We start from the raw sequence: 27132 nt of genomic DNA on the forward strand, positions 1-27132 counted from the left end.
TTTTCTTTCTCCAAAACAAATTAAAGCTATCTAGCATTGTGTTAGCGTGTGGGGGCATCATCAACTGTTTCTTCTTCTTATCTCAACAACACTGTTTCTTCTTCTTATCTCAACACCTCTCTTCACACTCATTCTCACTGTGCACCTTAAAACAGGCACTAAGTCTAGAGTTTAAGAACCAAGAGATTGCGAAAAGGTCGAAAATGCCTGATGGAGCTCCACTTGCTTAGTGGAACAAAGTGAAACATCATTGTTAATGCACATAACATTATATATATATATATTCTTAGATCACAAGTATCAATTCAGGCTCTCACTTTGCTTGTGGAGGTGTATAATTAGTAGATAGTGATTGGATTCCAACTATATGCAAACCGCGTTTGAATTGATAGGAAGAGAGAGTAGACTTAGTTGTTAAGTATTAAGGATTATATTATTATTAATCTCGAACTAGGTTTCATATGAATTCCAGAGTGTAATCCATCAAAAACATCAACATCTAGATTCTCCATTTTCTAGATTCTTGCAATTAAATTCATATTAAAATCTTTAAACACAGTTCGTCAACTGATAATTTCCATGCGTTTGCTTTAGTTAATTAGCACCAATCATTAAACAATTTTATGATATTTTATATATATAGCGAATAGATATTACATGGAAACGCTAGCTGTTTTTTTGTTTTTTGTTTTTTACTTAAAAAAAGGAAAAATGGGATCAGTGACTGATGAGCGAATTCAATGCCTCGAGGAGGTGGACGGAGATGAGCACCGCCGAAGCCGGCACGCTGAGCGTGACGGCCGCGAAGATCCCGATCGCCCAGCTCGGCCTCGTGCTCATCAGGACGGTCTGCAGCAGGCACATGACCTCGCAGACGTCGGCGTGGTAGGTGGCGTAGTAGCGCTTCTCCCAGTCCATCCAGTCCGCCGGCGGCTCGTAGTTCGTCTCCGCCATCTTCATCTCGTGGATCCGCTTACGCAGCACGATCATGCTCTCGTCGACGAGCCTGCCGCCGCTGTAGTCCCAGCCGAAGGCGGCGACTCTGTGGGAGGGGAAGAGGCCGGGACGGCGGCGTAGACCGCCGGGGAAGCTGGATGGCAGGTGGTGGCGAACGGGGAGGGAGAGGGTGGAAGGACACATGGTCGGCCGGTTAAGGAAGGGAACGGTGAATTGCGATGTGAGGAGACAAGGGCGGGGATTTGGGGGGGTTTTTATAGGGATGGCGAGGGAATTTGTCAGGTGATCATTTGGCGGGTAATTAACGGTCGCGGCTTGGCCGTGTCGATCCGGCGGCTGGGGATCCAACGTCGGCCCACGTGAAGCGTCAGGACGTAGACGCGTGGCGGCTAGTATTTAGTCGGCGCCGTAGGGTAGGTTACTACTCGGATTGTTTATTACTTTTTTTGAGATATTAATTATTCGGGAAGCTTCATTTCTTCATTTTGTCAATGGGACACATGGCAATTCAGGATTAATTCTACTAATTTAATAAAAACTAACACACGAATAAATATTTCTACAATTCTTCTGTCTGATCCTTTTAATTAAATTTATAAAATTTAAATTTTATCATGAAATAATATTTTTTAAAAATTAATTTGTTCGGATAACCTGACGCCCGTCGAGCGTCAGCCGTGACTCATCTCCGATGAACTGGATCGGACTCCAGCTCTGATTGCTCTTCTTTTAGGTTTCTCCGATGACCTCGAAGACAGATTTTATAATCAGGCATTCGAACTTTAGATGTGATGGATATAGGAGGTCAGGTGTGGTAGGACAGATCAAAAGTCAAGTCAACGGATCAAAAATCAAATCAATTAGTAATAAGTGAGGTGGAAGCCAAAATGCTCTATCCGACACCTCCGATATAGCTCACCAGACTCCTCCGATTCAGTCCACCAGACTCGGTTGTCCAACTCCTCTAATTCGATTAACCCGACTCCTCCAACTCGACCAACCCAACTCCTCCGACTCAATTTATCAGACTGCATCGACTCGATTAATAAGGTCTTTCAGCTCAGTCACCCTTGGTTGAGACTCATATTCTATGTGGCTTATCATACCGTGGGTAACATAGCCATAATTCTTGGAAGACATGGGCAACATAGCTATTCCTCCCAGAAGACATTGACAAATGCACGAGTAACATAATGGCATACCCACAAGCCTATATAAAGTCACCCGCTTTCACAGGCGCATGTATATGCATTTAGACATTTAAATTCTTCTACTACTCTAACTTTTATTCCTCCCTATTCCTTTACAACTTGAGTGGCGGAGTCATCATGTCGAGTCCAATCTCGACGCTCATTCTAATCTCTCATTGAGCGTTGACATGAACTTTGTGAGCTTCTTTTGCCATCGTGTCATCTGCAACCTTCCCCATAATAGTTATTTTTCATTGACTCACTAGATCATAATCTCAGACAAGAACACCGATTAATCTTAGAGCTAGAAATTTTTTTCCCATGATTCATTTACCGGATAAATCTAAACAAAACTTCTTACACATTTAAAAGTCAACTTTCAAAATATTCTTTCCATTTGATTCATTAGCAATTTTTATTGCTATAAAAACTTGAATAGCAAGAGAGTGTTAGCGCAACAGTTAGATTGTAGGCGTATATGATAAATCCATCCTCGAGATCCATATTGATTAAAATTTGATGTACCGGACTATTCTTTTATAAATTGAACACAATGTAATAACTGAATGGATATTTTTAATTTCATCTCTCACCTTATTTCATAATCAAACATCACAAAAAAACAAAAAGACAGAGAAAAAAAAACAGAGCACACGAGCATCTCTTATTGCATAACCAAAATCAATCAATGCCTCCATGAAAACACACACAAAAAATGTTTTTTTTTTAAAGTTCAACAACATTTGAAAACTTCTAAGATGCACTTGAGTTTCAGCCTGGTTATCACAGATATGTATAAATTAAGCATATCAACCAGTGTTCCTCATTCCTGCAGCAATGCCATTGATTGTGATGAGCAGAGCATCACGAAGTTTATGGTTATCGTCATCGTGCCTCAACCTCTGCAGAATCTCCACCTGCAAGAGATTAAGTGGATTGAGATACGGCAGCCTGCTTTCGATCAACCTCCTCAACCTTCGGTTGTTGTCAGAGAGTTTCTCATGGCCACTGACAATTAGCACAAACTTCTCTGTCGCCTGTAACTCTGACCTTAGCTGGGAACCTAGAGCCCTTCTGCTCTTGGAGACAAGTACCTCTTCGTAGTGTTTTGCTATGGGAATGTCGGCCTTCGCGACTACCATTTCAATAAGATCGATGGTTGATTGGAAAAAAGGCCACTCCTTGTACATAGCCTTGAGGTCCTCCTGGTAGCCCTTGTCACATGCATCTTTGAGGCCAGAACCAACTCCGAGCCATGCAGGGAGCACAAACCTTGTTTGGGTCCAAGCAAAGACCCACGGAATGGCCCTTAGGTGCCCAATGCCGGTGGAAGCCTTCCTCCGTGTAGGCCGGCTTCCGATATTCAGGAATCCAAGCTCAGCCTGAGGAGTGGCCTCCTGGAAGTAGCCTAGAAAATCTGGATTCTCATATACAGTGCTCCGATACTGATTGCAGCTTGCCTTGGAGATTTCCTCCATGACACATCGCCATTTCTTCTCTCTAGGTGGGAGTGGAGGATTCATTGTTGCAAGAAGTACAGCAGTCGAGTAGATCTCGAGTTGCCTCACTGCAGTCTGCGGAAGACCAAACTTGGCCTGGACCATCTCACCTTGCTCTGTCGACCGAAGAGTTCCCTGCCAACAAAGAGAACAAACGGCTCATTGGCATTGTGAATGTTTAGTTGACGATCATTTTAACTAAAGCAAATGTGTGGAATAGACTGAGCTAGATTGGGCTCGACAAAGTGAAGAACTTCACTGTAGGTTGACTTACCATTACTGAACCAGGAGGCTGTGACTGTATGGCTAGATATGTCGGGCCACCACCGCGACCAATGCTACCACCTCGACCATGGAAAAGTGTAACTTTAATCCCATACTCCTTGCAGGCAGCAACAACATCCTCTTGAGCCTTGTATAATTCCCATGCAGCTGTAAATCGCCCAGCATCTTTACCGGAATCAGAGTAACCAACCATAACCTGAATATTATTTGCCAGTTGTTAAAATCAGAGATGAGAACTACGGAAGGATATGTAAAGAAAAGTATACTCACCTCTTGCTGCCCGTTATGGTTCTTTTTAATGTGCTCTCTGTACCAATCAATCGAGAGTAACTTTCTAATCACGGAGCCAGCTGCTCTGAGATCTTTCACCGTCTCAAACAAAGGGACAACTCTAAGCCTGTGAAAGGCACAAGGTATGTAACTCACACTATTCTATGTAGATATTCCTTCTGTCTATTATCATTTGTTTTATGATTCTATCCATTCATATGCATTCGTTTCGCAGAACAAGAACCAGCATAGTTTCTCTATAACATTGAAAAAGTTATACCATGCTGAAACTGATAATTAGAAATCTTACGTTCCGCCAGGACATAGTCGTCCTAGTTCCCCACTGACTGAAAGTCTAGCATCTTTCTGCAACAGTTCTACTGCAAGAACATCACTTGCCTGCCAATTACAAGTAATGCCTCAGAGAAAATATTTGAATAGCAAAGTAATAAGTAACTAGTGTAATAAGTAGATACATTTGAAGCCATTGAAATCACATATGCGCCAAATGAGTCACTCCCTAGTTCAGCAGCAACCCTAAAAGTGTCAAGAACCTCTTTCACATCTGAAGTCACCTGAAACGTACCATCAAATTTTGAATTAAAAAGAAACAAATGCTACTAGTTGAATGGGACTATAGCATGGGATTATAGTGGATACAATTATAAATATCAGCACAAGGAACATAAACAATCAAGCATGTGCAGGAGACAAACTAATGGATTATTCTCAACCTCTATTCATTAATAGATCAGTATATCATCCTAGGTTAATAAAAAAATTCAAAGATTAAGCATCAATTCATATTTTCAACTTTAATGGGAGCTGGAATCCTAGAAAATTACTCTTCCCGACCGTGGAAGTACATTTCTGCTACATGATATCTATGTAAAACAGAGCACTTCAAAAAATCAACAATCAGGTCCCCAATAGGGTTTGCACAATGATAGCAACATATTTGGTTTCAAGTATGCTCTGTAATTGTTGTATACCGTAATGTTTAGCATGTACCTTCCTATCATCAGTGAGATACAAAATCATATATAAAGTATGTTGGATCAGATCTATTGAAGTTGATCCAATTGGTTTAGGTTTGGTTAGTCATGTCGTTGGTAAGTTGATGACTCAAACTAGTGGAGCATCGATATGGTGATGTGAATCGTGTCTCTTCAAATTGTTGACATACCTTTCTGTCTGTTAAGACACCTATTCAGGTGAATTGACTCACTTCTTTAGGATGATCATCACCGATGAGTTTGTCGTCAGATGTCCAAATACCCCTTTGAGTATGGCAGAGGTATCTTTTTGGGTATCATTGTCACCGACTTAATATTGTTGGTCATTGAGTTACCCCCTTCAGATGTTGGCAATCATTTTGGGTAAGTTTATTATTCCAGATAAGATATTTAAGATCAAGGCAAGGGTTAGACCATTTATTTTTAAAACAATATTCCCCACCCAGATCTTATGGTTTATCAACAATTGCCTCATAATATAATGACCTTCGACTTGAGATACAAATACTCAATTGTACATTCAAAAGTTGTCCATTGTTTTGCCCAGCCATTTCATGCTTCCTCATTGGCCAAAATGATATTTGTTGTTTTGTTCTAGGCATGAAATCATGCACACAACATTGTATGCTCGCTGACCTCGAGTCTCCTATGATTTCATGCTAGGGGCATGGAACCTGAGAAAATGCAGAGTGTTGCATGTTTGCTGCCTTTAAGGGCATCTCCAATCATTAAAGCTCTAAATGAGCTTTTTTTATGATTTCAATATGCCATGTCAATATTATAAAACCTCATTGAAACATCCCCAATGGTTAAAGCTCTAAATGAGATTTTTTATGATATAATTCATAGCATGTAGTTGCATGGCTCCATGCATATACATCAATTTAATACAAAAGAACAGATATGAGTTTTCACTACTGCTCTTGAACTATAAACCTCAAACCTCATATCTACAATGGTTTAAGCTTTTTTATTCAGCTTTTTTGATTTTAAAAACCTCTCACAAACCTTGCATTGGAGATGCTCTAAGGCACCTCCAGCTTCTTGAGGAGAGCACAAAAATTGAGATGACTGAGTTTCTATGACATTAATTTCTTCTTTACTCTAGAAAGTGTTTTATTATGATCTAATCATGAAATAGCTATCCATGTTCTTATTCGACCAACTATCAAGAGTTCAACCCACTCTCAGTCACATTATAATTTATCCATTTGATCATGAATTAATTAGTACTTGGTATTGTTTTATTCTATCTTATTTCTTGTCGGGTAATACCCTAGCTTGATTTACTTGTGTGGAAAGATATAGAGGGGTGGGCAGTAGAGGGAAGGGATTATGTTGTTTTCCTCTTCCTCTTCTTCCTCCTAATTACCCAAGTCAAGCAAACCATTTTGGAGGTTTAACGAACCAAATTTATGAAAATGAAACAATTAAGTGGCTTGACTAAGCCTTGCGCACTTAAAGTAGTTCTTCCTTTCAAATCTCAATGTTTGATAGATTATAAAATATTTCAGCAACGTAGCTCACTAATTCCTTTGTATGTTGATAAATGATAATAAAGGAAGAAGTTTTATTAACCTACGAGAATATGTTATCCTACTAAAGAATTTCTGACTGTATAAACATGATTAACTAAATACAAAATCAAAACCTATTCTCAAGGAATACTTCAAACAGCAGTAGATGTCATGTAAACAATAATCATTGAAGATAATGAACTACTCAGAAAGGCAACATACTTCTATGCTGGGTGGAACTAATGGACGTTTTCCTTTCAGCTCTCTAGTCAAAAATTCCAATTTTTTCTCTTCATCCCATTCAGTGTACAATCCCATGTCCAAGTATTTAGTAACAGCATCTAGAGTTTCAGAGTGTCTGCTAGCTTCCTGTAAAAGGCTAATACAAGGTGAACATACCTACGAAAATGCCCCAGTACATCCACAGTGAAGCAAATAAAATCAGCAAGTACTACCTGACGTAAATCAAGCTTCATTAAGACCATACCGAAGGTGGCTACCCTTCTTATCAAATCTGCTAACCGTCCATCAGCAAGTATGACAGATCCACATGATTGCTTCAAAGTGAATATAGAGGATTGGTAATGCCATTTGACCAGCATAAAACTGCTACAAATATTTTATAGAAAGAATCAGAATGGAAAGAGTTTCTAAACTCATACCAAAGATTGATAACAAAGAGTAAGGGGTTCGAGAAGCTGCTCTGTAGTTTCATAGTATTCTATAGGATCGTGTTCAGATGGCAGATCCTCAAGTTGAAGCTCTAGCCGTCTTTGAGTCTTGAGGAGCTAATGTGCAAGAGCATAACATTAGGGTCGCTAAATCTATTAAAACAATGGCGATGGTAAAAGCTTAACTTTCTTGGGTAAACTAGAGAAACAAATCATGCAATTTCTAGCATTTAACATTATCTGTCGAGACACCAAGGGTAGAACTAACCTTGTCTTTCACATTTCCAAGAAAAACCCGGTAAGGAGTGAATCCAGGACGTTGATGTAGACTAGGTTCTAAAAGCTTCCGAAAGCTTGACCTGCCTATTTGAGATTCAGCAAATAGTTTCCTTTGCGCAAGATGCTGACTGGAACTTGACCTAGTCAGTTTTTGAGACCCTGTTACTGATGATTGGCTAGTAGGGCTAGGTAAAGAACCACCAGTAGGTGAAAAACCACCATCAGTTTTTGGCAAGGACAAACCCAGTCGGACCGAAGGTTTCTTATCATTCTGTAGATAAATAAATGTCAGTTAACCTTAATACATGTATCTTTAAAGTTTCAACTGAAGGACAATAAAGTGACTAATTGCCTCAAGATATGAATAAATGAAATAATCCAAACAATATCCACTAAGACTTACCTGACGATTAATATTGCCTGGAAATTCTACTACAGGATATTTAGATCCTCCATCACTGCATTCTGCATGAAAAATAAACAACAAATGATGACTGTTTCATGACCATAATGCATTAAGACATTATTCATGATATCACTGTGTTCCACAAAATATCATCTTTACACTATGAGTCGCCGAACAATATGTTTTCAATAAAATTTTAAAGACCCTACAATGATGGGCCATAACTAGGAATGCAGTAGGTGGTTTATGCTCCCATTTTCCCTAGTGTGTATTTTCTTTGAGTATATGCTCAGTATATCATCTTTCAACTATCATAATTGCTTAAACAAAGCTGTTTTTATCATAAGTTGTTTAACAGGTTACTCAATTGCATGTAAAGCCAAAAGGGTTCCACTACAACAGGAGGAAAGGTGAAACGTCTACCTGTGCAAGCTGGAAGATATGCACCGGCAGGAAGCTGTGCTGGCAATGCAGACATATGCTGATTTTGATGCTTTAGAGGAGTTCGATTTACGCTTGAATTCCATCTTTCAGAATTCAAGTTCTCAGATTCTGATTCTGCATTTACAATGTTACATAAATTCTTACAAAATTTCAACTAATCATTTTATTATTTATTGAAATGAATTACACTTGGGCAGCAGCTTTGTTGCATCAAAACATAGTTTCAAGTTTCAACAAAGAATAAGGTGTAGGTAGGAGATTTATGTTCCAGAACTAAAAGAATGTAATGTAAGTAAATATCTGTGTGAATATGAGTCTTCTTTTTCATGTTTACACAGAATATTTTTCAGTATAAGATATCAGTGTGTGTATATGGTATATGCGACATATGACATGATATATCATAACTAGGTTATATTTGGGTTTTTAGATAACCCGAGACTATGAAACCATCCCAAGTCATATAATATCTAGACTTAGAAACTTGACTAAAAGATGAAGACCCTGTTTTCGCATTAGTTTGGTTTTCTGGATCAGGTAGGATATGTCTGATTTGTTATTCACCCCTAGTAAAATCTAATATTTAGGCTCATTCTTCGGATGGTCAACCCTATATGCATAATGAGAGATAAACTACTGTAGCAGGAAAATTGTTATATATGTGTATAACATAGAAGAAAAAGGATATACTAAGAAAGTTTTTACCTTAGCTTCTATCAACCAATTTGGATGATGTTGATTGGTCAAATATGATTTGACCCGCATCTAGTGGTAACATACCTGATCTCAATCATATTTATCTTGGGAAAAATGAGATTTCTTTGATTTTTAAGACCATTGCCCATAATCAAGCAACTTAATCAATCACTAAGACAAAAGTTGACTAATGGATGGAAGCAAGCATATTTTAACTTAAAAAGGGAAGACTATGCTAGAATTAGTTGCCAATGATGGATTATGGACTTGAGTAATCAACAATCTCAAAGCGCATAGTGCTTTCATTAAAGCTTAATTCTCTCTCACTAGTGTGCAACTAGGTTTCGGCAAATTCTCTAGAAAACAATGAGATTAGTTGCCCTTTTGCGACTTGCGCTACTAGGAAGAGCCTATAAACCATCCAGCTTGGAAATGATGACTTGTCCTAGCAGCAAGAGAAATAATCAAGCTTTTTTTTATGAATAAGAAAATTTAATCATCTCCTTGAACAACCTCACCAACCTCAATTAATCTATTCGATCAGCTCCTACAATACATTTCACTATATGATTATGTTACTCAATGTGGATAAAATAACAAATACTACTATATAGAGCATATAAGTTGAGATGGTATGGATTTGTTCAAGGGCAAATAATAGATTCTACAATGAGACAAGTTGGATCAACCAACGATCGAAATGTCGTTCCGTGCCGGGCAGCACAAACAATTTTTACCGTTCAGCTGGGAAAGCGAAACCGACACCCTATGCGCAGCTATTTCAAGCGCGCGTCACGAGCACTGGAGGCGTCACGACGCGATGCTTTCGACAGAGCCAAAAGAGTAGCGGGATGCTTCCGGTGCTGCCAAAGGTGTGTGGGCGCCGGAGGAGTCGCGGGCGCGCATCGCGGGCGTGTACTGTGTAAAATTAATATTGTAATTTAAATAATTCAAACAATTCTCATTTAAGTGTGATATTTTAAAGAGACTTTCATAAACTCTAATTAAATTATCTTAATAAAATATAAAAAATATATTTAAAATTTTAAACAAATTAATAAATTTTATTAAATGATATTCTGAAATTGTTTTTATTGTTTTAAATTTTATTTAAAAAATCTAAATTTTTTTATAAAAATTCTAATAAATTAAATTTATATTCTGATTTTTAAAATTATTTTGTATTTTTTACTGTTTTAATATTTAATTGATATTTTAATCTTTTTTATTATTTTAAATATATACTATTTAAATTAATAATTAATTAAATGAATAAATAGTTAAGTTATATAATTATTATATATAAAATACCATCGTTGTATTAATTTATATAATTATGATTATTTAATCTAGGCATTGGATAACTATAGAGGTTAGATAGTAAAATATTACAAGAACCAATGTTTCCATCTGATTCACATCGCTCCTTTTAGTATTAGTAAGATAACATATTATGATGTATTAATTTTAATTCAAATTATTAATAGATCAATTTTTAAAAAAAAACTATATTTAATTATTTTTTCTAACAATATTAAGTTGTTTAATAATAGAGAACTTATATAAAATCAATATACAACTTATTTTTAAATTATACACAAAAAATATATTTATCTAATAATTGCTATATATAAATAAAAAAAATACCAAAATTTATATCGGCACGGCACGATACGATACCGAAACTATATCATTCTGGTCTAGAACCGAAATCTTAACACAGGTCGAAATTTTAAACCTTGGAATTAACTAGAGTAGAATGTATAAAGGATAAAGGGAGATCACAAACTCTAATTAATCTAGTAATGTGTTAACTGATTTACTAACATTCTTTTGATGATGTCAATACTTGAAACTTCAACATTCCTTTGTCCAGATATAAAGTAATGGGTTAACTGCTGAAAATGGCCTAGATCCTAGCAAGGAGTGGCAAGCTAATAGACACACAAACTTTAGTGATCGATGCTTCTATGACCTTGATATACTAGCATTTGAACAGATAAGTGGTTCCTTTTTTCAGATTGTCAAATGCAATAAGAAGACGAAGTCATGCAACATGTTATTGGAAAAACATTTCATAATCAAACAGATCTAGGGGTGTAAATGAACCAAGCCTCTCATGAGCTATTTGAAGCTCGGTTTGATAAAAGCTCATTTGAGCTCGTTTAATAAGGCTCGTTAAGATAAACAAATCAAGCTCAAGCTTCACAATACTCGGCTCATTAGTTCGTGAACATGTTCGTTAGTAAGCTCATGAATAAACTTTTAAATGAAAAAATAATAGTTTTAATATTGAATTTATAGATTTTACACTCTACTTATGAAAAATATAAACAAATATATTAAATTTATTATTAGAATAAAATTGTAAATTGTAATAAGAATATTATAATTTTCTCTAAATATATAATTTAGTTTTTAATGAATATTTAAATTTATAATTTATATTTATTAAGCTCGTCTAGGCTTGATAAAAGCTCAAATAAGCTCGTGAGCCATGAATATATTCGTTAAATAAAGCCCGAGCTCGGCTCGATTATAAACGAGTCAAACTCAAACATTCAAGAGTTCAGCTCAGCTCTATTATACCCTTAAACAGATCCATTTTGGAAGATCTTGCACTCAGTAGAAAAATGTATATTGTGAGAATATTGTCCATGCATAACTACGTTACTTTACCACCATGCCATATATAATTGATAGAAGCACATTAGTGCTTGCAAGCATATATTAGACCAACAAACCTTGGAGTGAGATATCCTGTGCCAACTTAGCCAACGCATCACTACATCTGTTCATAGATAACTCAAATCTTAGATTATCAACCTCTCGAATGTAAAGATCAATTGCCATCCACCGTGATAGCAATGAAACATCTCTGGTAACCTGCAGCAAACAGAATAGATACCTTTGATTGACAACAAGTAAAAAAATGAGTTGATTCAACAAACAAGAAGCACAAACAAGGTACAACTACAAGCATGCTTTCACTTTAATGTATTAACTAGTGCTTAAGCATTTGGGGTCAATGGTTCGACCTAACAAATCAATGAATCGGTTCACTTATGCATGTTGGTTGTGATACTTTGTATCGAAGTGGGGCCTAATCTTAGCCATTGTACGGTGTTCAAATAGGGTTGTATATGTGATGTGATGCCACTGTTGAATCACACATACTGACAATTAGGATGGTTCTAGGGTATAAGTTAGACTTTGAACCAATGATTCTTTTAGACAAGCAGTATAGTTTCTTGACAAAAAGGTGTTGGTGTACCTTTTTCATACAATAAAGGATCATATGAATTAGTTGTTAACAAAGCATGACTTATAACAACACATGACCATGAGTTTGAGCATATCTATTGTTAATATTGTGTCTGAACTACATTTAACCCTAAGCGCAATTGTTCCTCTCAAACAACCCTTCCATAATTCAAGGAGAGCGAGGGCATTCAAAACTTATACTTGAGGTTTTTAATCAAATCAATGAGCAGCAAGTCAAAAAATTGATCAAAATTACTCATCTGTAGCACATTCAGGTGAACACTTCAGAAATATTAAATATTTACTTATAAATTAAACATACAGATGAAGAACTCACTTTTGCTGTAACATTTGGATTTCCATCTCGATCACCACCCATCCAAGAACCAAATTTTATGGGCGTGCAGGTTAGGGGAAGTGGCTTACCGGTGTGCTGTAAGTGAAGAAAATTGGGATTAAGTGAAACCATTGCTGTTAGGATCTCAGTCAAAGCCAAGAAACAGAAGGAGAGGAACCTTTTTCAAAGCAGTGCTGACACGACGAAGATAATGTGGTACAGCTTTCCAAAGTGATTGCTCAACAATGTGCAAACCTACCAGCATTTTTTCATGATAAATAACCCTTTTATACAAAATTATACAAGGCTTTTTTCTCAAAAAAACAATTATACCAGCTCTAGCTTCATCAACAGGAGTAGGTTTATGACGTCTCAATTCATCTGTCTGCCATAATGAGGTGATCTCCCTTACCTAAGGAAACAAAAGATTTATGACTATTTGAACTCAGTGAACTCACTCACAAGACTCTCAATAAGAAGATACCAGGTCTTCTATCAGCATTTCTTTATCTTCAATGCTTAGATCAGGTCTGTCATTATACTCCAGAAGATGCTGCAGTATGGGTCAATGTATTAAAATAAATGCACAGCATATCAGACCACAGAACTGAAAGATGAACTGGTAAAGTATGATCATAACCTAGAAAATACCATAATATCTATATACATTGAACTGTGAATTGACTCGACTTAAAGACCTGTTGTGATTCACCACTACTGAATGTTGTGAAGAAGGTTCCTAGGCACAATTGTATATAGAACTTGTTGCCTCTGCATTTCTAGTTGATAATGGTATCCCCAAAAGCACATTCTAGAACCCAAGGCATTTGTCCCTCAAAATTTATCCATTTTCTTCTTGCAATATCATCATGACACAACAAGAACACCTTATCAAGTCTAGCCATAATATTTACACAGATTGTGATTATTGATTATTCAACGTATACTACTTTCTCTATCAATGACAGGATTAGTGGATTTAGCACATACTTGCTCAGGAACATAGACTAATAAATTCATTGAATATTGTGCAGAAGACATAGAACAAGAGGTTTGTCCATTCTGTCATCCCTAAAGCAATTCCCATATCAGTTTTGGATATACAAAAACTGATCATCGCGGACACTAACATGATCACATCAGGAATTGCCTGATGATGATGTTATCGAAGAAAGGTGAGTCAATACATAGATTCATTGCAACATTCCTATTCTAGTACTTTATGCATAGACTCACCTTGCTTCGATAACATGATCACATCAGAAGTTGCCTAATGATGATGATGTTATCGAAGCAAGGTGAGTCTACACAGACTACTAGAATATGAATGTTGCAATTGACAGTAAGGGTTGCAGGTAGGCTCCACCTTTATATCCAGCTTCCTAGTTCATGAGGGCTAGGCTTATTCAATTACTATCAACTATTGGACACAATGACCTTCTCAAACAGCACACCCATGGCTTGTTGTGGCCTTTGTTGTTATAACACAATTGTCTTCAAGCCATGTGCTTCTGTTGATAAAATGTCCTGATGTTGCTATAAAACAAAAGTACACCCATGTCTTGTTGTGGCCTTTGCTGTTATAACACAATTGTCTTCAAGCCATGTGCTTATAAAATGTCCGGATTTTGCTATTAAAAAAAAAAAGAGACAACCGGTACACAAAGCTCCCCCAAATGCAAGGTCCAAGGAAGGGTCTATTGTTCACAACCTTACCTTATTTTACAAGAGGTTGTTTCCGAGACTCGAACCATGACCTCTAGGTCACACGACAGCAACTTTACCGTTGCACGGCTCCCCTTCTAAAATGTCCTAATTTTACTATGAGTTACCAAATTAGGTAAATATGGAGGTAAAAGGGACAAAGAAGGCATTCTCTAGTGTTATTTTTGAGCTTTACCTGAAGGATCCTTTTCAGTGATAGAAATAAGAATGGAACCCCACGTTTCCACAATAAATGCAAAATGACAGAATACAAAAAAAATTAGAATAAGGATAATGGTCCCTAGAATATGGTTGTTATGCACAAATTTTTGTGCATTTATGCAAAAACAAGATAGATGATTCTGGAGTGTAAAATTTAGGCTATATAATATATAAGTGAAAACAATCCGCAAGTCTCACAAATATTAGGCATATAATAAAACTTCATAGTGCAGATCAAAGCAGCACAACAAGCACTAAGGATAATTATAAGTAATCACTACAAAATCCATGTAGCTAACCCCAAATAGTTGGGACAAACACTACTACTTGATGATGATGATGATTAAAGTCATACAGAGTGAACCCTGACCAAGTAAATTAAAAAGAAAAAGAAAAAAAAAAAGATAATGGCCCCATATTGAAACATATCTAATCCATAGATCAAACAAATCTGCAGGATATGATGTTCCCTTCAAAATAAATAAATACAAAAAAACTGCATTAGAATTTACTGAAGGAATTTAAGGTGGAATGCAGATTTAATAGATGAAGATCTCACTTGCTGACCCTTCATATTGTGTCGTTTGAAAATTTTCAACAAACTTCTTTATTCTTACTCCTATTTAATGGTCTATATCCTGCCATTTTTCTTTCTAAAACTGGTTAATATTTCATGCTGAGCCTGACAGACCCACAGATATCACACCGACCAGGCAACAGACTTCGCTTATTCCTTGGAACAAATTCCAAAAATTCTATTGATAGAAAATCATTCAGATTAAAATTGGGTACAACAAGAGGAAAGCCAAAGAATTTTAGGACACATGATCATTTGAAATAGCAAAAGAAGAAATATTCAGTTGAAGTCAATTTCATCATTGTGAATTATTATGTCTATGAAAACAACTATAAAGGCCCAAATATATTACAACTTTTAGAAAACAAAGTGGTAGCAAAGAAGTGTGTGATTGTAGGAGGAAAGGAAAATGAAAAAAAAAACCCAAAAAAATGTAGGTTAATGTAGTAGGGAAAAAAAGCAATACCTAGTAAATGAATGCTCAAGCAAACATACCTTTTAGGTGATAAGCCAAGGCCAACTTTATTCAGAATCTATTGGCAGACTTAACTTACTACTCTTGACATGCACATACTTCAGGTACATGTTAAAGCTCATGATGAAAATAATAATGCAAGCACCAGAATAAACTAACCAGTGAGCATAAATGTTTGTCATTATAAATTCACTTGACATTTTCAAGAGGCCTTGGGCCTTGTGCAATCCTCTTTTCACTTTACAAGTATTGGATACTCTACCAGAATAAACAAATACATACATTAAAGAAAAAGGTGATTAGTCACAGCAGAACACAAGAGATGCTTAACATGAGAAGAAATCTCAATAGGATAAAGTGTTGAACGACAGAAAAATTAATATTTTAAATATGAAAAATGGCAGATCCTCCTGTTTGCATGGAACACCAGCATGGAACACTAGAAAACGAATATGACAAATGCTAAAATATGGTTAAACTATCAAATAATTATGTTTCAATTACTAGAAATCCCCAACTAATACCAGAGACTGCCATCTCTTTGCAGAATGCCATTAGGCAAACAACCATCATGCTCCAGTTAGAAACGAGAAATGCTCTGAAACATGTGTGTTTTGAAGAAGCCCTAACACAATCTAATACTGAAAGCAAGGAAAGTGTAATCCATGACAAGTACAAGGGACACATGGGGTCATAGAGCTCACCGCTATTCTAACATGTTTGTATTGCAGGGTACGCCTGTTTATTTGGGTGGGATGTGCAGTTAATACTATCTCAACCTCCTGCAGGAAGAAGCAAGAAAAAGCGTACTTGTAGCAACAGCTAATCACTGATTAAAGCATCGCCACCAATATCAGAGTACAAACCAGCTTGCAGAAAGTGTTATACAGCTCTTCCGGCGAAACGCCAGTCTGAATCAACTTGTTGAATGTGTCATCGCATGATCTTGATAAGTTTGCATCATGGCGTGCCTTGCGAACCCTGCATCAGAAGCAAGGTGAATGTAATGAAGGAAGGGTACCAAAATGTAGTGAGGGTGAAACTGAAAGAGGTGGAAAAGAAAGCACACCTGTGGTGGGTTTCTGCGATGCCCATGAGGTTGAGGTAATGGCTAAACGCCCGGGCAAGTGACAATGCGTCCTCCAGGGTCATCTTCGATATGTCTGTCGCGAGCTGCTTATCCAGCAAATCCGCTGCCTCCTCCATCCCTATCGATCTCATATTAACCGCAGACTACCATAACAACAAAAAAATGATCAAAATGATCGACATTCCTCCATAGATAGTAAACTGAGAAAGATCTGAGCATCCACCAAAACATCGTTAGCATTTTAACCCAAAATATAGGCGCCTGTTAATATATACTACTAACCAATGCGCGAAACAAACGAAGGATCAAATCTTCGTCGCATTGACGCGAAAACCATGCATCCATCAATGGGATAGAAGAACTAGCTAACCTGAGCGAGTACGCGCTTGCGCTCGATGTTCTCCATGAAGCGGGGTCCGACCTCGCGGTGAAGGACGTCTTGGAGGAGGCTGCCAACGAGGCGGCAGTCATCCTCGAAGGCCTGCATTGAAATCTCCTCCGCAATGTCGTCGGTGGTGTCCGCCATCTTCCCGCACCTCCTCCGATCTGATCCCGACTCTAGTCTCCGATAAACTGTAACCAAGCAGAAGCGAGGCCACAATGGACGAGAAAGCAAAAAGTAGAACCACGAGGGAGAGAGAGGAAAGGCTAGACGCCGGAGAACGCGCCACGCGTCCACGACAGGAGGAGGAGACGGAGAGGGCTAGCTCTGGGACTCCCCCCGCGGAATCAGGATCGTTGGCGCTGGTCCTCAGCGCAAACTCAGCCGTCCGATGTGAGTCAACCTGCGTAATTGATGGACGACCGGTATAACCTGACATATTGTGGGTCCCACAATGCTATCAACAAAGGACGGACCTTTTAGATGACGATCGGATTGGACTGCTTTGTCCTGACCCGGCCGATCCATCCAATTGAACCGGTTTTATAATGAGTAATTTTACATGCAGTCTTTATTTATAAATAAATTTTTTACATGTAGTCCTTATCTATGAAAATCTTTATTTTTACTCTCCAGTTAAATATTTTTACCTAATTGCTCATAATATTTTTAGATACAAAAAATCTAAAAATCAGTATAAATCCTCTTAAATTGAGTATATTAACTTAGAATCTAGTATATTTTCTATCAAATTGAGTACGATTCTTTTTTCACCTCAAAATATACTCGATTTTAGTTTAATAAGCTGAATTTAATAGGAATTATACTCATTTTTAGACTATTTGTATCGAAAAATATGAGGATTAATTTCGATAGAAAATATACTTGATCTTAGTATAGAGTACTAGATTATAGTGTAAAGTGTTGAATTTAACATGAATTATACTTATTTTTAGACTTTTTATACCTAAAAAATAAAAAAGACAATTTTGATAGAAAATATACTCGATTTTTAATATAAAGTACTGACTTTAAGAAGAATTATACTCATTTTTTGACTTTTTGTACTCAATTTTAGAATTTTTGTACCTAAAAAATTTGAGGAGCAATTTAGATATTAATATTTACATGAGAGAGTTGAAACAAGTAATACTTTGCATGCAGGGAGTGGAAACAAAATTTTTTGGACATGGGGATTACATGTAAAGTTAACATTGTGGTTGGAGATTTTTCTCTAATTTATCGTTATTCAAACACCTCTATTCATCGTAACCTTTTGATTTTTTAATCAAAATTTTTTTAAATCCTAAACTTTAAATATTATACCTTAAATATCGTATACCATGTGAACTTAAATTTCTTATTAATTTTAATTTTTTTTTAGTTCGAGCATGAATTAAGGGTGCAAACGAATCAAACCGCTCGTGAGTTACTCAAAGTTCGATTCAATAAAAATTCGTTTAATGATGTTCATTAAGATAAACAAACGAAACTCAAGTTTTACAATACTTGGCTCGTTAGCTCATGAACACGTTCGTTAAATCCATCAATCAACTTTTAAATAAAAAAAATAAAATAGTTTTGATATTAAATTTATAGATGTTATATTCTACTTATAAAAAATATAGATAAATATATTAAATTTATTTATTAGAATAAAATTATAAATTTTAATAAAAATATTATAATTTTTTCTAAATATATAATTTAATTTTTAATAAATATTTAAATTTATAATTTATAATTATTAAGTTCATTTAGACTCGATAAAAATTCGAATAAGCTCGTAAGTCATAAATATATTCACTAAATAAAGTTTGAACTCGACTCAATTATAAATAAACCAAGCTTAAACATTCAAGAATTCAACTCAACTCGACTCAATTATACTCCTAACATAAACTCTAGATATAAAATTTTATTAGGTTAACCCGAGCTTAAAAAAAATTACTATACATTTTGATCCACTCACCTGAATTGCTGTTGCCGACGAGTCAAGCAACATTAAAAAAAATATATTTACCGGTCATGTATTTATATTAAAAAAAAAGGGTCCTATGTTAGTTGTCGATTTCTCTGTCAATTAAGTATATGAGTCTCAAAAAAGTAGATTTTAATGTTTTGATAATTATGATGTCATTATCGTCATATATTATAATCATCTTTAATTTATTTTGGATAAAAAAAGGAATTAGTAGTACTATAAAGTATTATCATCTTGAATTATAATTATATTCGCCTCATCCGTCCCTCAGAATCTGTTTCCAGATTATTTGAAACAATATAAATCACAGGATCACCGCCAAATAACAAATGAAAGGATGAAAGGGATTTTTTCCCCCAAATAGGCATGATGATATCTTGTAGAACATCTCTACTCTAGTCTCTAGAATGATTATGCATTATATCTTAGAATATTAAAAAACACACTTTTTTTTGTTAATCTCTTATCAACATAACACTGTTCATCAAAGGATTGTCGATTCCTGACGAGGTAAAGGAGCTGCGTTTTATAATGTTTATGGGGGCAGAATTCATGACCAGCACGAAGGCCACTTTGCATTCGAAAAACATGTATGCAATTGAGACATTGCTCCTATTTTCATTACTTGAGTCATTAACGTAACGAGCAATTACCACCATAAAGAATTTGAGCAGCTATGTCCCAACATATTTTTGTTGAGAAAACTTCCACACTAAAATAGAGAATAAGGTTATACAAATGGCAGAACAGGATGGTTACCTTCTCAGCGATTCGCTTGCGCACATGGTGTATGACACCGAACAAAAAATAATAAAACAAATATATATCTATCATTTGGTTTGTTAGTAGAATCTACATGAAAAATAGACCCTTTCTCCTCCCTTTCCTTTTCTCACCAGCCTGCAACACAAGGGAAGATCTCATTTAACTGTGCTTAGTCAGGTTACAGGAATGGTTACTATGCCAAAGAAAAAATTCATAGAGCTCATGTTCAAAAAATGTGAATAAATAAGTAATATTCAAAGTAGATTTTGCAAATTGGACATGATATTGAAGCACCATGACAGCTTTAAAATACTTGAGAGAGCTATTCCGCTTTCTATTGACAATGAAAAACATACAGAAGTCAAACCAGTTCAACATGCCCATATCTGGCCACTCACGGGAAAATAGCAAGGTGCATATAGATTAGATTAAAGCTTTTGATGATCACTGAAACAAATTTAACAAGAGCTTCAAGTCTTGTGAATGTATTCGTATTACTGCTAGTGATTTTAACATTTCAATTACTTGAAACAGCTAAACGGAGAACTGTTTGTATGCCTCAGTTGGGTAAGGTAGACAGAAGGAAAGTAAAAAAAGTCTGATTACAGATATGGTTATGGAAAAAAAAAAGAATATTAATTCCTTCACATAAGAACGGATTGTCCAGGATCCAAATATATCACAACAGAATAATGTACTAGTGAAAATGCTCGAAGACTGTTCAGCTAAGAACATTAACAACATAGTCCCCAATCACTCAGCAACTATGATTTGTCTTATTGCAAAACAGTCTTATATGGGTTAGGACATTTTTGGAAAACCAATTTAACACATGCTCTGTGACCAATGTGTCAATAACATATAAAGCTGAACGTTGGGATCCCCATCCTATTGAATGTCACAGTTAATATATATATATATATATATATATATATATAGATTAATATTATTTAAATTATTTGTTTTATTAAGAATATCTAAAAGAAATTAAACAAATTTTAAATTATTTTAAATTTATAATTCTAAATTAATTCTTGAACCCAAATTTCAGATCCATGATTCTAAGTTTTATCATAAATCTAAACAAGATATTAATGATAATAGGAAAATTATTTCATCTCAATATTAATTTTATAAAACTACTTTTAAAAATTATATATTAATTTTTATATGAAAATTTATTTTAATTTATATACAAAATTTAATTAGCTAACATTTAAAATTTAGATTCCTATGATACACCAATATAAAAATCTATTAATTTAACTATTTGTAATAATTTATCAATTTTAAATGAGTAAAAATCAAAAAGGCACCCCAAATTAAGAGAAACATCAATTGAGTACCCTTTTTCCAAAAGAACTTCAAATGGGCATTCCTCTCATGATTTTATGCCAAAATTACCCTTTGACCCAGCGCTGTTGTAGAAGCTACCGGGTAGTTGCTATAATGTATAGAAGCTACAGAATAGTTGCTACAACGTATAGAAGCTACACAGTAGCTGCTACAATGTGTTTAAGATGAATTTAAGATTTATATCATGTAGAATGTAGAAGCTACTCAGTAGCTGCTACAACGTGTTTAGGATGAGTTTAGGATTTAAGATTTATACCGTGTAGAAATTACTCAATAGCTGCTACAAATGTATTTAGTGTGAGTTTAGAATTTAGGATTTAAGGTTTAAGATAATGTATTTAGTGTGAGTTTAGAATTTAGGATTTAAGGTTTAAGATTTAGGATATCTGAACACTATTATATCAAAATACTATTTACCAATTTAGTTAAAATTATTTAAACTTCATCAAAATAACTACAAAACAGTTGTAGAAGCTATTTTGATATAATAGTGTCAAGATATCCTAAATTTTAAATCCTAAACCCTAAATCTTAAACTCATACTAAATAAGTTGTAGCAACTATTGGTACCTTCTATACATTGTAGCAGCTACTAGTAGCTTCTACATAGTACAAATTATAAATTCTAAATCTTAAACTTATCCTAAAAGCATTGTAGCAATTATTGTGTAACTTCTACACGTTGTAGCAACTATCGAGTAGCTTTTACACCAATAGATGCTACACGTTGTAGAAGTTACCCGTAGCTTCTACAACAGCTCAGGATCAAAGGGTAATTTTGAGATAAAATCATGGGAGGAGTGTCCATTTGAATTTTTTTGAAAAATGGGGCGCCGTTCTGATGTTTGTAAACCCCTTTTGATTTTTGCCCTTCTTTGTTTATGATGCAATTTCTATAAATTTAATATAAACTTTTAAAAAAAATAAAAAAAAAGAATTGTATATATATATATATATAATGTTTTTACTTAAATTTGTAGTATTTAATAAGTTTTAATTAATTTGTGTATTATAGCATAATATTAAATAGTTGTCCTTTCATTCATGTCTCCAATCCTTTCATATTTCAACTCGATATCCAAGATCATTAAAGTTGTGCAATAGTCGATCCCAAAAAAAATTTATTTTTTCACACATTATTATAAATATTCACATATTAAATTTTAAAAATATAATATTATAAATATTCACATATTATTTTTCCTACACCTAGAAAATATAAATTTTAAAAATTTATAAATTCCCTTGTATAGTAAGGGCATCATACTAATTTATATATAAAGTTGCACAATGCAGTCCCCAAAAAATAATTGGGTTGTAATTGCTAAAATTTTCACTTCCTAATTATTTATAAAACAAACATATTTTAAGTATCACTATGTTTGCTCTATAACCTAATTTTAAGTATCAATAACTAAAACTATATAGGAAAAATAATTGCACCCACTTTCTCTTATTTATTGCATGATTTTAGGAGTTAGAGTTGCATATGATTTAACCAATTATCATAACATATGAATTAATTACGTCTCTGAACTCTTATTTTATTCTAACAAAGATGTTTAACTCCCTTTTTGGATCCACATATCTCTATTGTCATAAAATATTGGAGTACCTGAGAGCAAAGTGGTTTTACAAAGAAACAATGAAGAATAAAAGGGTTGGATCCAGAGGAAGAGAGATGGAATGCAGATCTGATTCCCATACAATTATTGCACTTGGGTTTTGCAAGTCCTACTTCAATTACATCTAGATTAGTTGTCTGTATTATACTAAAATATATTAGATTTATGAGTTATATAAATAATTATCTGTAATTCACTTAATAAAATATTTGTTTCAAGTTTTATGGTCAAAAAATTGTTTGGCAATGGTACAATTTGAGTCCACATGACATTAAATGAAAGACTGAACAACTAATCTCCATGCTCCATTCAAATTTATGAAAAAACAACTTTATGTGATAATGCTATGTCATTGCATTCCAACTTTTATGGGCATCTTATTCAAGATAGTATTATGTGGTCATTCATTGTCATTCCAGAATCAAAAGGCATCTTTTTATCAGTATAAAATGGTATTAATGAGAGTTTGTTGTTGATATATTCGACATGCTCATTCTGGTTAGCAATAGTTAGTTTATCTCGTCCTTTAGAATTTTACAATGAGATTGGTCACTATCTCAACATTTATAGCTCAACTTCACTTATCTGAATATTCAACCCAGATCTACTAATTCGCTTCATTCAAAATTAGTTAAACCTTTTACACAAGTTTAATAAATACAATAACACATTATAAAAATAGAACAATTTCTACTCACACAACATGCAAGTATTAACTAGTTTACAAACAACGCTAGCTGATTTAGTACATGGGTAAACTATTTCATGTTAGATATGTTAATGATCGAAGCACAACATGGAAATGATTAGATATAGATAGAGAAACTATAAACCAATTATTCCAAGAATTGTGTATACAGAAATGTATAGAGAAGCAGATCAAGTGGTTAGCTTTCTAGCTGATACAAAAACGATGAGATTGTAAACTTTTGTTATGGCAGAATATCTTCCAAAAACAAAAGGAAAACCTAGCCAAATAGCATAATTACATGCTTCTACACACTATTACAAGCATTTCTACTAAGATTGCCCCTAGAACATCAAACCAATTTCCAAAGTCAAAGTTATTCTAGTTTTCTTAATTAGGTCTTGAATAAATGAATCCAGTCTTAGAACAAAAGCAAACATTGTAAGCCCAAAAACTAAAGACAAATCAAGTGTTCATGTTTGACATATTGATGGCATGGTCAAAAAAGATCAGTGCAGAGTACATTAGGAATATCTTTAGAGAGTATGTACCATCACTTTGAATATTCTCAATGTCAGGACGATGGTATCTCTCAACCTGAAACATTCAACATGAAGTCATTAGCGAGTGGATATCGTTATAGCTAAATTGTCCAATGATTTAATGGCATAAGTATCTCATGAAGTAATATTGCTGAAAAACAAACATTTGTATTGTTCGGGACATAATTGTAAATAATTCATTTGCTAAGTGTAAATTGTAAAGTTACAGTAATAAATAATAGACATAAGTAGAGGGTACTACAATGGGTAACGTGCCCCTAATTTTCCTTATAACATAGAATCACAACCACTATCATACCTAATCATCGCCCAATCTCCATATGTGATCATAATCTCTAGCATTTATCGTCCTCTTAGCGCCAATCAAGCCTCTACCTTGATGCATATTGGGAACTAATTTCAATTAGAATTTTGAATTTGTAATAAATTTAGGTATTGAAGTTTGATAACTTTTAATTTGTTAGGAATAATTTAAATTTGGTTAGAGTTTAATGGGTATCTTTTGATGTGGTAGGGTAAGGGTTCTTTGATTTGGTAAGGTTTATTGGTACTATTGTGTTTTTTTATATTTTTCTATGATATAGAGTGTATAGCGGTGTCATGTCTATATAATTTTCAAGCTTTGTTTAATAAAATTTTCTATATGATAATCTCATATATTTTATCCTGGTCAGATGCATGGTTTAAAGTGTCATGCCGAAACGATCGAAACAGGCGAAACATCTCGTTCCGCTCGGCGACCGGCACCGGCACGACCCCGACACCAGACCCACGACAGGTGCGACGTGTTGCGCGACCCTGCAACAGTAGCGGAGAGGTCGCATAACCCTTCCGCTGCGGTCGTGGAGGCATCATGCGACCCTGTCGTCACTACAGAGAGATCGCATAACCAACGTGGTCACGTCGAAGAAGTCATGCAATCTCCGCAGCCATGGCTGGTCACGCAACCTTGCGACAACACCGAAGTCGTGTGGGCTCGCGAGTGGTGTCAGATTTCAGATTTTTTTTAATTAAACTTAGGTTAATTTTTTTAATCAACTCCTGGTTATGGTGGAGATAATCTAAAGAGATTTTATTAAACCCTAATAAAATTATCTAATTAATTTTATATTCCATTTATTTTAATTTAAAAATTATAATAAAATTTTTATTTATTTATTTATCTATTTTCATATCTTTTCCTTTTTTAAAAGATTATTTTTCATCTTGTTTATTTTTTAAATATTTATGTTAAATATTTTTGTTTTTAACTAATATATTTTATATTTAAAAAATACCGAAACTATATCGGCACGACACGATACAGTACCGAAATCGTATCGTTCCGGTCTAGGACCGAAACCTCGGCACGGGTCGAAATTTTAAACCTTGGTCAAATGGTTACTCCTTTACTTCACCAAAAATTCTCACATCATGTTGGTAAATTGCTTTTTCTTTCTATTTGAAAATTATCTTTTGTTTGTTTAGTTGGTAATTTTAAATTTTTCACATTTAATTAATTTTTCTCACAATTTACATATATCATCACATATTATTCATGAAAACACAAAAACAACATTGTCACTAATTTCTTAGGTGGTGTTTGGTTCTCTCCTAGGAATCGGAATCGTAATGGGTATCATAGTATTGTGGAATGGAAATGAGTATGAACTTGGTATCATTCCTAAAAATAATGTTTGGCTAGTTAAATATTTTCAATCGGAATGAACTTAAATTTTCTTTTTTACCTTTAGAGGAAAATAAGAGAAAAAAATTAGTTGAAAAATAAAATTGAATGTGAGAGAAACATATGATGAGAGAGAAAGTGTGATGGGAAAAAATGAAGAGGGGGAAAGTGTGATGAGAGAAAATGAGGAGAGAGAGCGTGATAGGAGAGATTGAGAAGAGAAAAAGTATGATGAGAGAGAAAGAGCGATGGGAAAAAAATGAAGAGAGAGAAAGTGTGATGAGAGAAAATGAGAGATTGAGGAGAGAAAATGTGATGAGAGAGAAAGTGTGATGGGAAAAATGAAGAGAGGGAAAGTGTGATGAGAGAAAATGAGGAAAGAGTGTGTGATGGAAGAGAATGAAGAGAGAGAAAGTGTGATGAGAGAGAATATGGAGAGAGTATGATAAGAGAGATTGAGGAGAGAGAAAGTATGATGAAAAAATGAAGAGAGAATGAAGAAAGAGAAAATAATGAGAGAGAGAGAGTGTGTGATGAGAGAGAATACAAAGAGAAAATGGTAGAGAATGTGTGATGAGAGAGAATGAGGAAAGAGAGTGTGATGGAAGAGAATGAAGAGAGAGAAAGTGTGATGAGATAAAATATAGAGAGAGAGTATGGTAAGAGAGATTGAGAAGAGAGAAAGAATGATGAGAGAGGAAGTATGATGAAAAAATGAGAAAATGAAGAGAGAGAAAATAATGAGAGAGAGTGTGTGATGAGAGAGAATACAAAGAGAAGATGGTAGAGAATATGTGATGAGAGAAAATAAGGAGAGTGAAAGTATGTTGAGAGAGAAAATGTGATGATAGAATGAGGAGAGAGAACAAGGAGAGAGAGTGAAATGAAAGAAAAATTGAACAAATATATTCAAAGGGCATTTTCGTCAAAAACTTAATTCTTATTCTCATTCCATCAAAACCCAAGGGAGGAGGTGGGTTTCATCCATACCCAAATTTTTGGGTTTCATTCCAAAATCTTAATTCCATTCCCATCAATCAAACACAAGGTTTGGGAATGAATCCATTCCCTCATTCCCAAACCTCTAAACCAAACGTCACCTTAGTTTGTCTAACAATCATTAAAAAAAGGGGGGAGGGGGGATACCATGATCCTATTTTCTATTTATTTTAGTCATCATTCATTAAAATCATCACACATCTCT

At 34.8% G+C, this 27132-nt stretch overlaps 3 protein-coding genes across 10 annotated transcripts in view; all 3 read right to left on the minus strand.

Moving 5' to 3' along the window:
* Positions 1-611: 611 nt before the first annotated feature.
* Positions 612-1202, minus strand: LOC121977811. Its single transcript, XM_042530232.1, has one exon. The coding sequence runs from the start codon at positions 1138-1140 to the stop codon at positions 718-720; it is 423 nt and encodes a 140-aa protein (XP_042386166.1). The 5' UTR covers positions 1141-1202; the 3' UTR covers positions 612-717.
* A 1582-nt stretch (positions 1203-2784) lies between these two features.
* Positions 2785-17507, minus strand: LOC121975962 (phosphoenolpyruvate carboxylase 4-like). Its single transcript, XM_042527904.1, has 20 exons — positions 17270-17507; positions 16879-17042; positions 16676-16790; positions 16514-16591; positions 13316-13384; positions 13165-13243; positions 13010-13086; positions 12832-12927; positions 11975-12116; positions 8514-8648; positions 8088-8149; positions 7674-7955; positions 7397-7522; positions 7190-7291; positions 6957-7103; positions 4678-4776; positions 4512-4600; positions 4202-4328; positions 3921-4127; positions 2785-3781 (listed from the first exon to the last, which is right to left on the minus strand). The coding sequence occupies exons 1-20, from the start codon at positions 17423-17425 to the stop codon at positions 2957-2959; spliced, it is 3177 nt and encodes a 1058-aa protein (XP_042383838.1). The 5' UTR covers positions 17426-17507; the 3' UTR covers positions 2785-2956.
* Positions 17508-19960: 2453 nt separating this feature from the next.
* Positions 19961-27132, minus strand: part of LOC121975963 — a 29352-nt gene continuing 22180 nt past the window's right edge. For all 8 annotated transcript variants that reach the window (XM_042527911.1, XM_042527913.1, XM_042527907.1 and 5 more), the window contains 2 exons: positions 24251-24296; positions 19961-20165 (listed from right to left, as the gene is read on the minus strand). In XM_042527911.1, coding sequence (XP_042383845.1) covers positions 20118-20165; positions 24251-24296 — 94 coding nt within the window. In that variant the 3' untranslated portion in view covers positions 19961-20117. The remainder of the gene's footprint in view (positions 20166-24250; positions 24297-27132) is intronic.

This window comes from Zingiber officinale, chromosome 4B, assembly GCF_018446385.1.
Source record: "Zingiber officinale cultivar Zhangliang chromosome 4B, Zo_v1.1, whole genome shotgun sequence".
Lineage (NCBI taxonomy): Eukaryota > Viridiplantae > Streptophyta > Magnoliopsida > Zingiberales > Zingiberaceae > Zingiber > Zingiber officinale.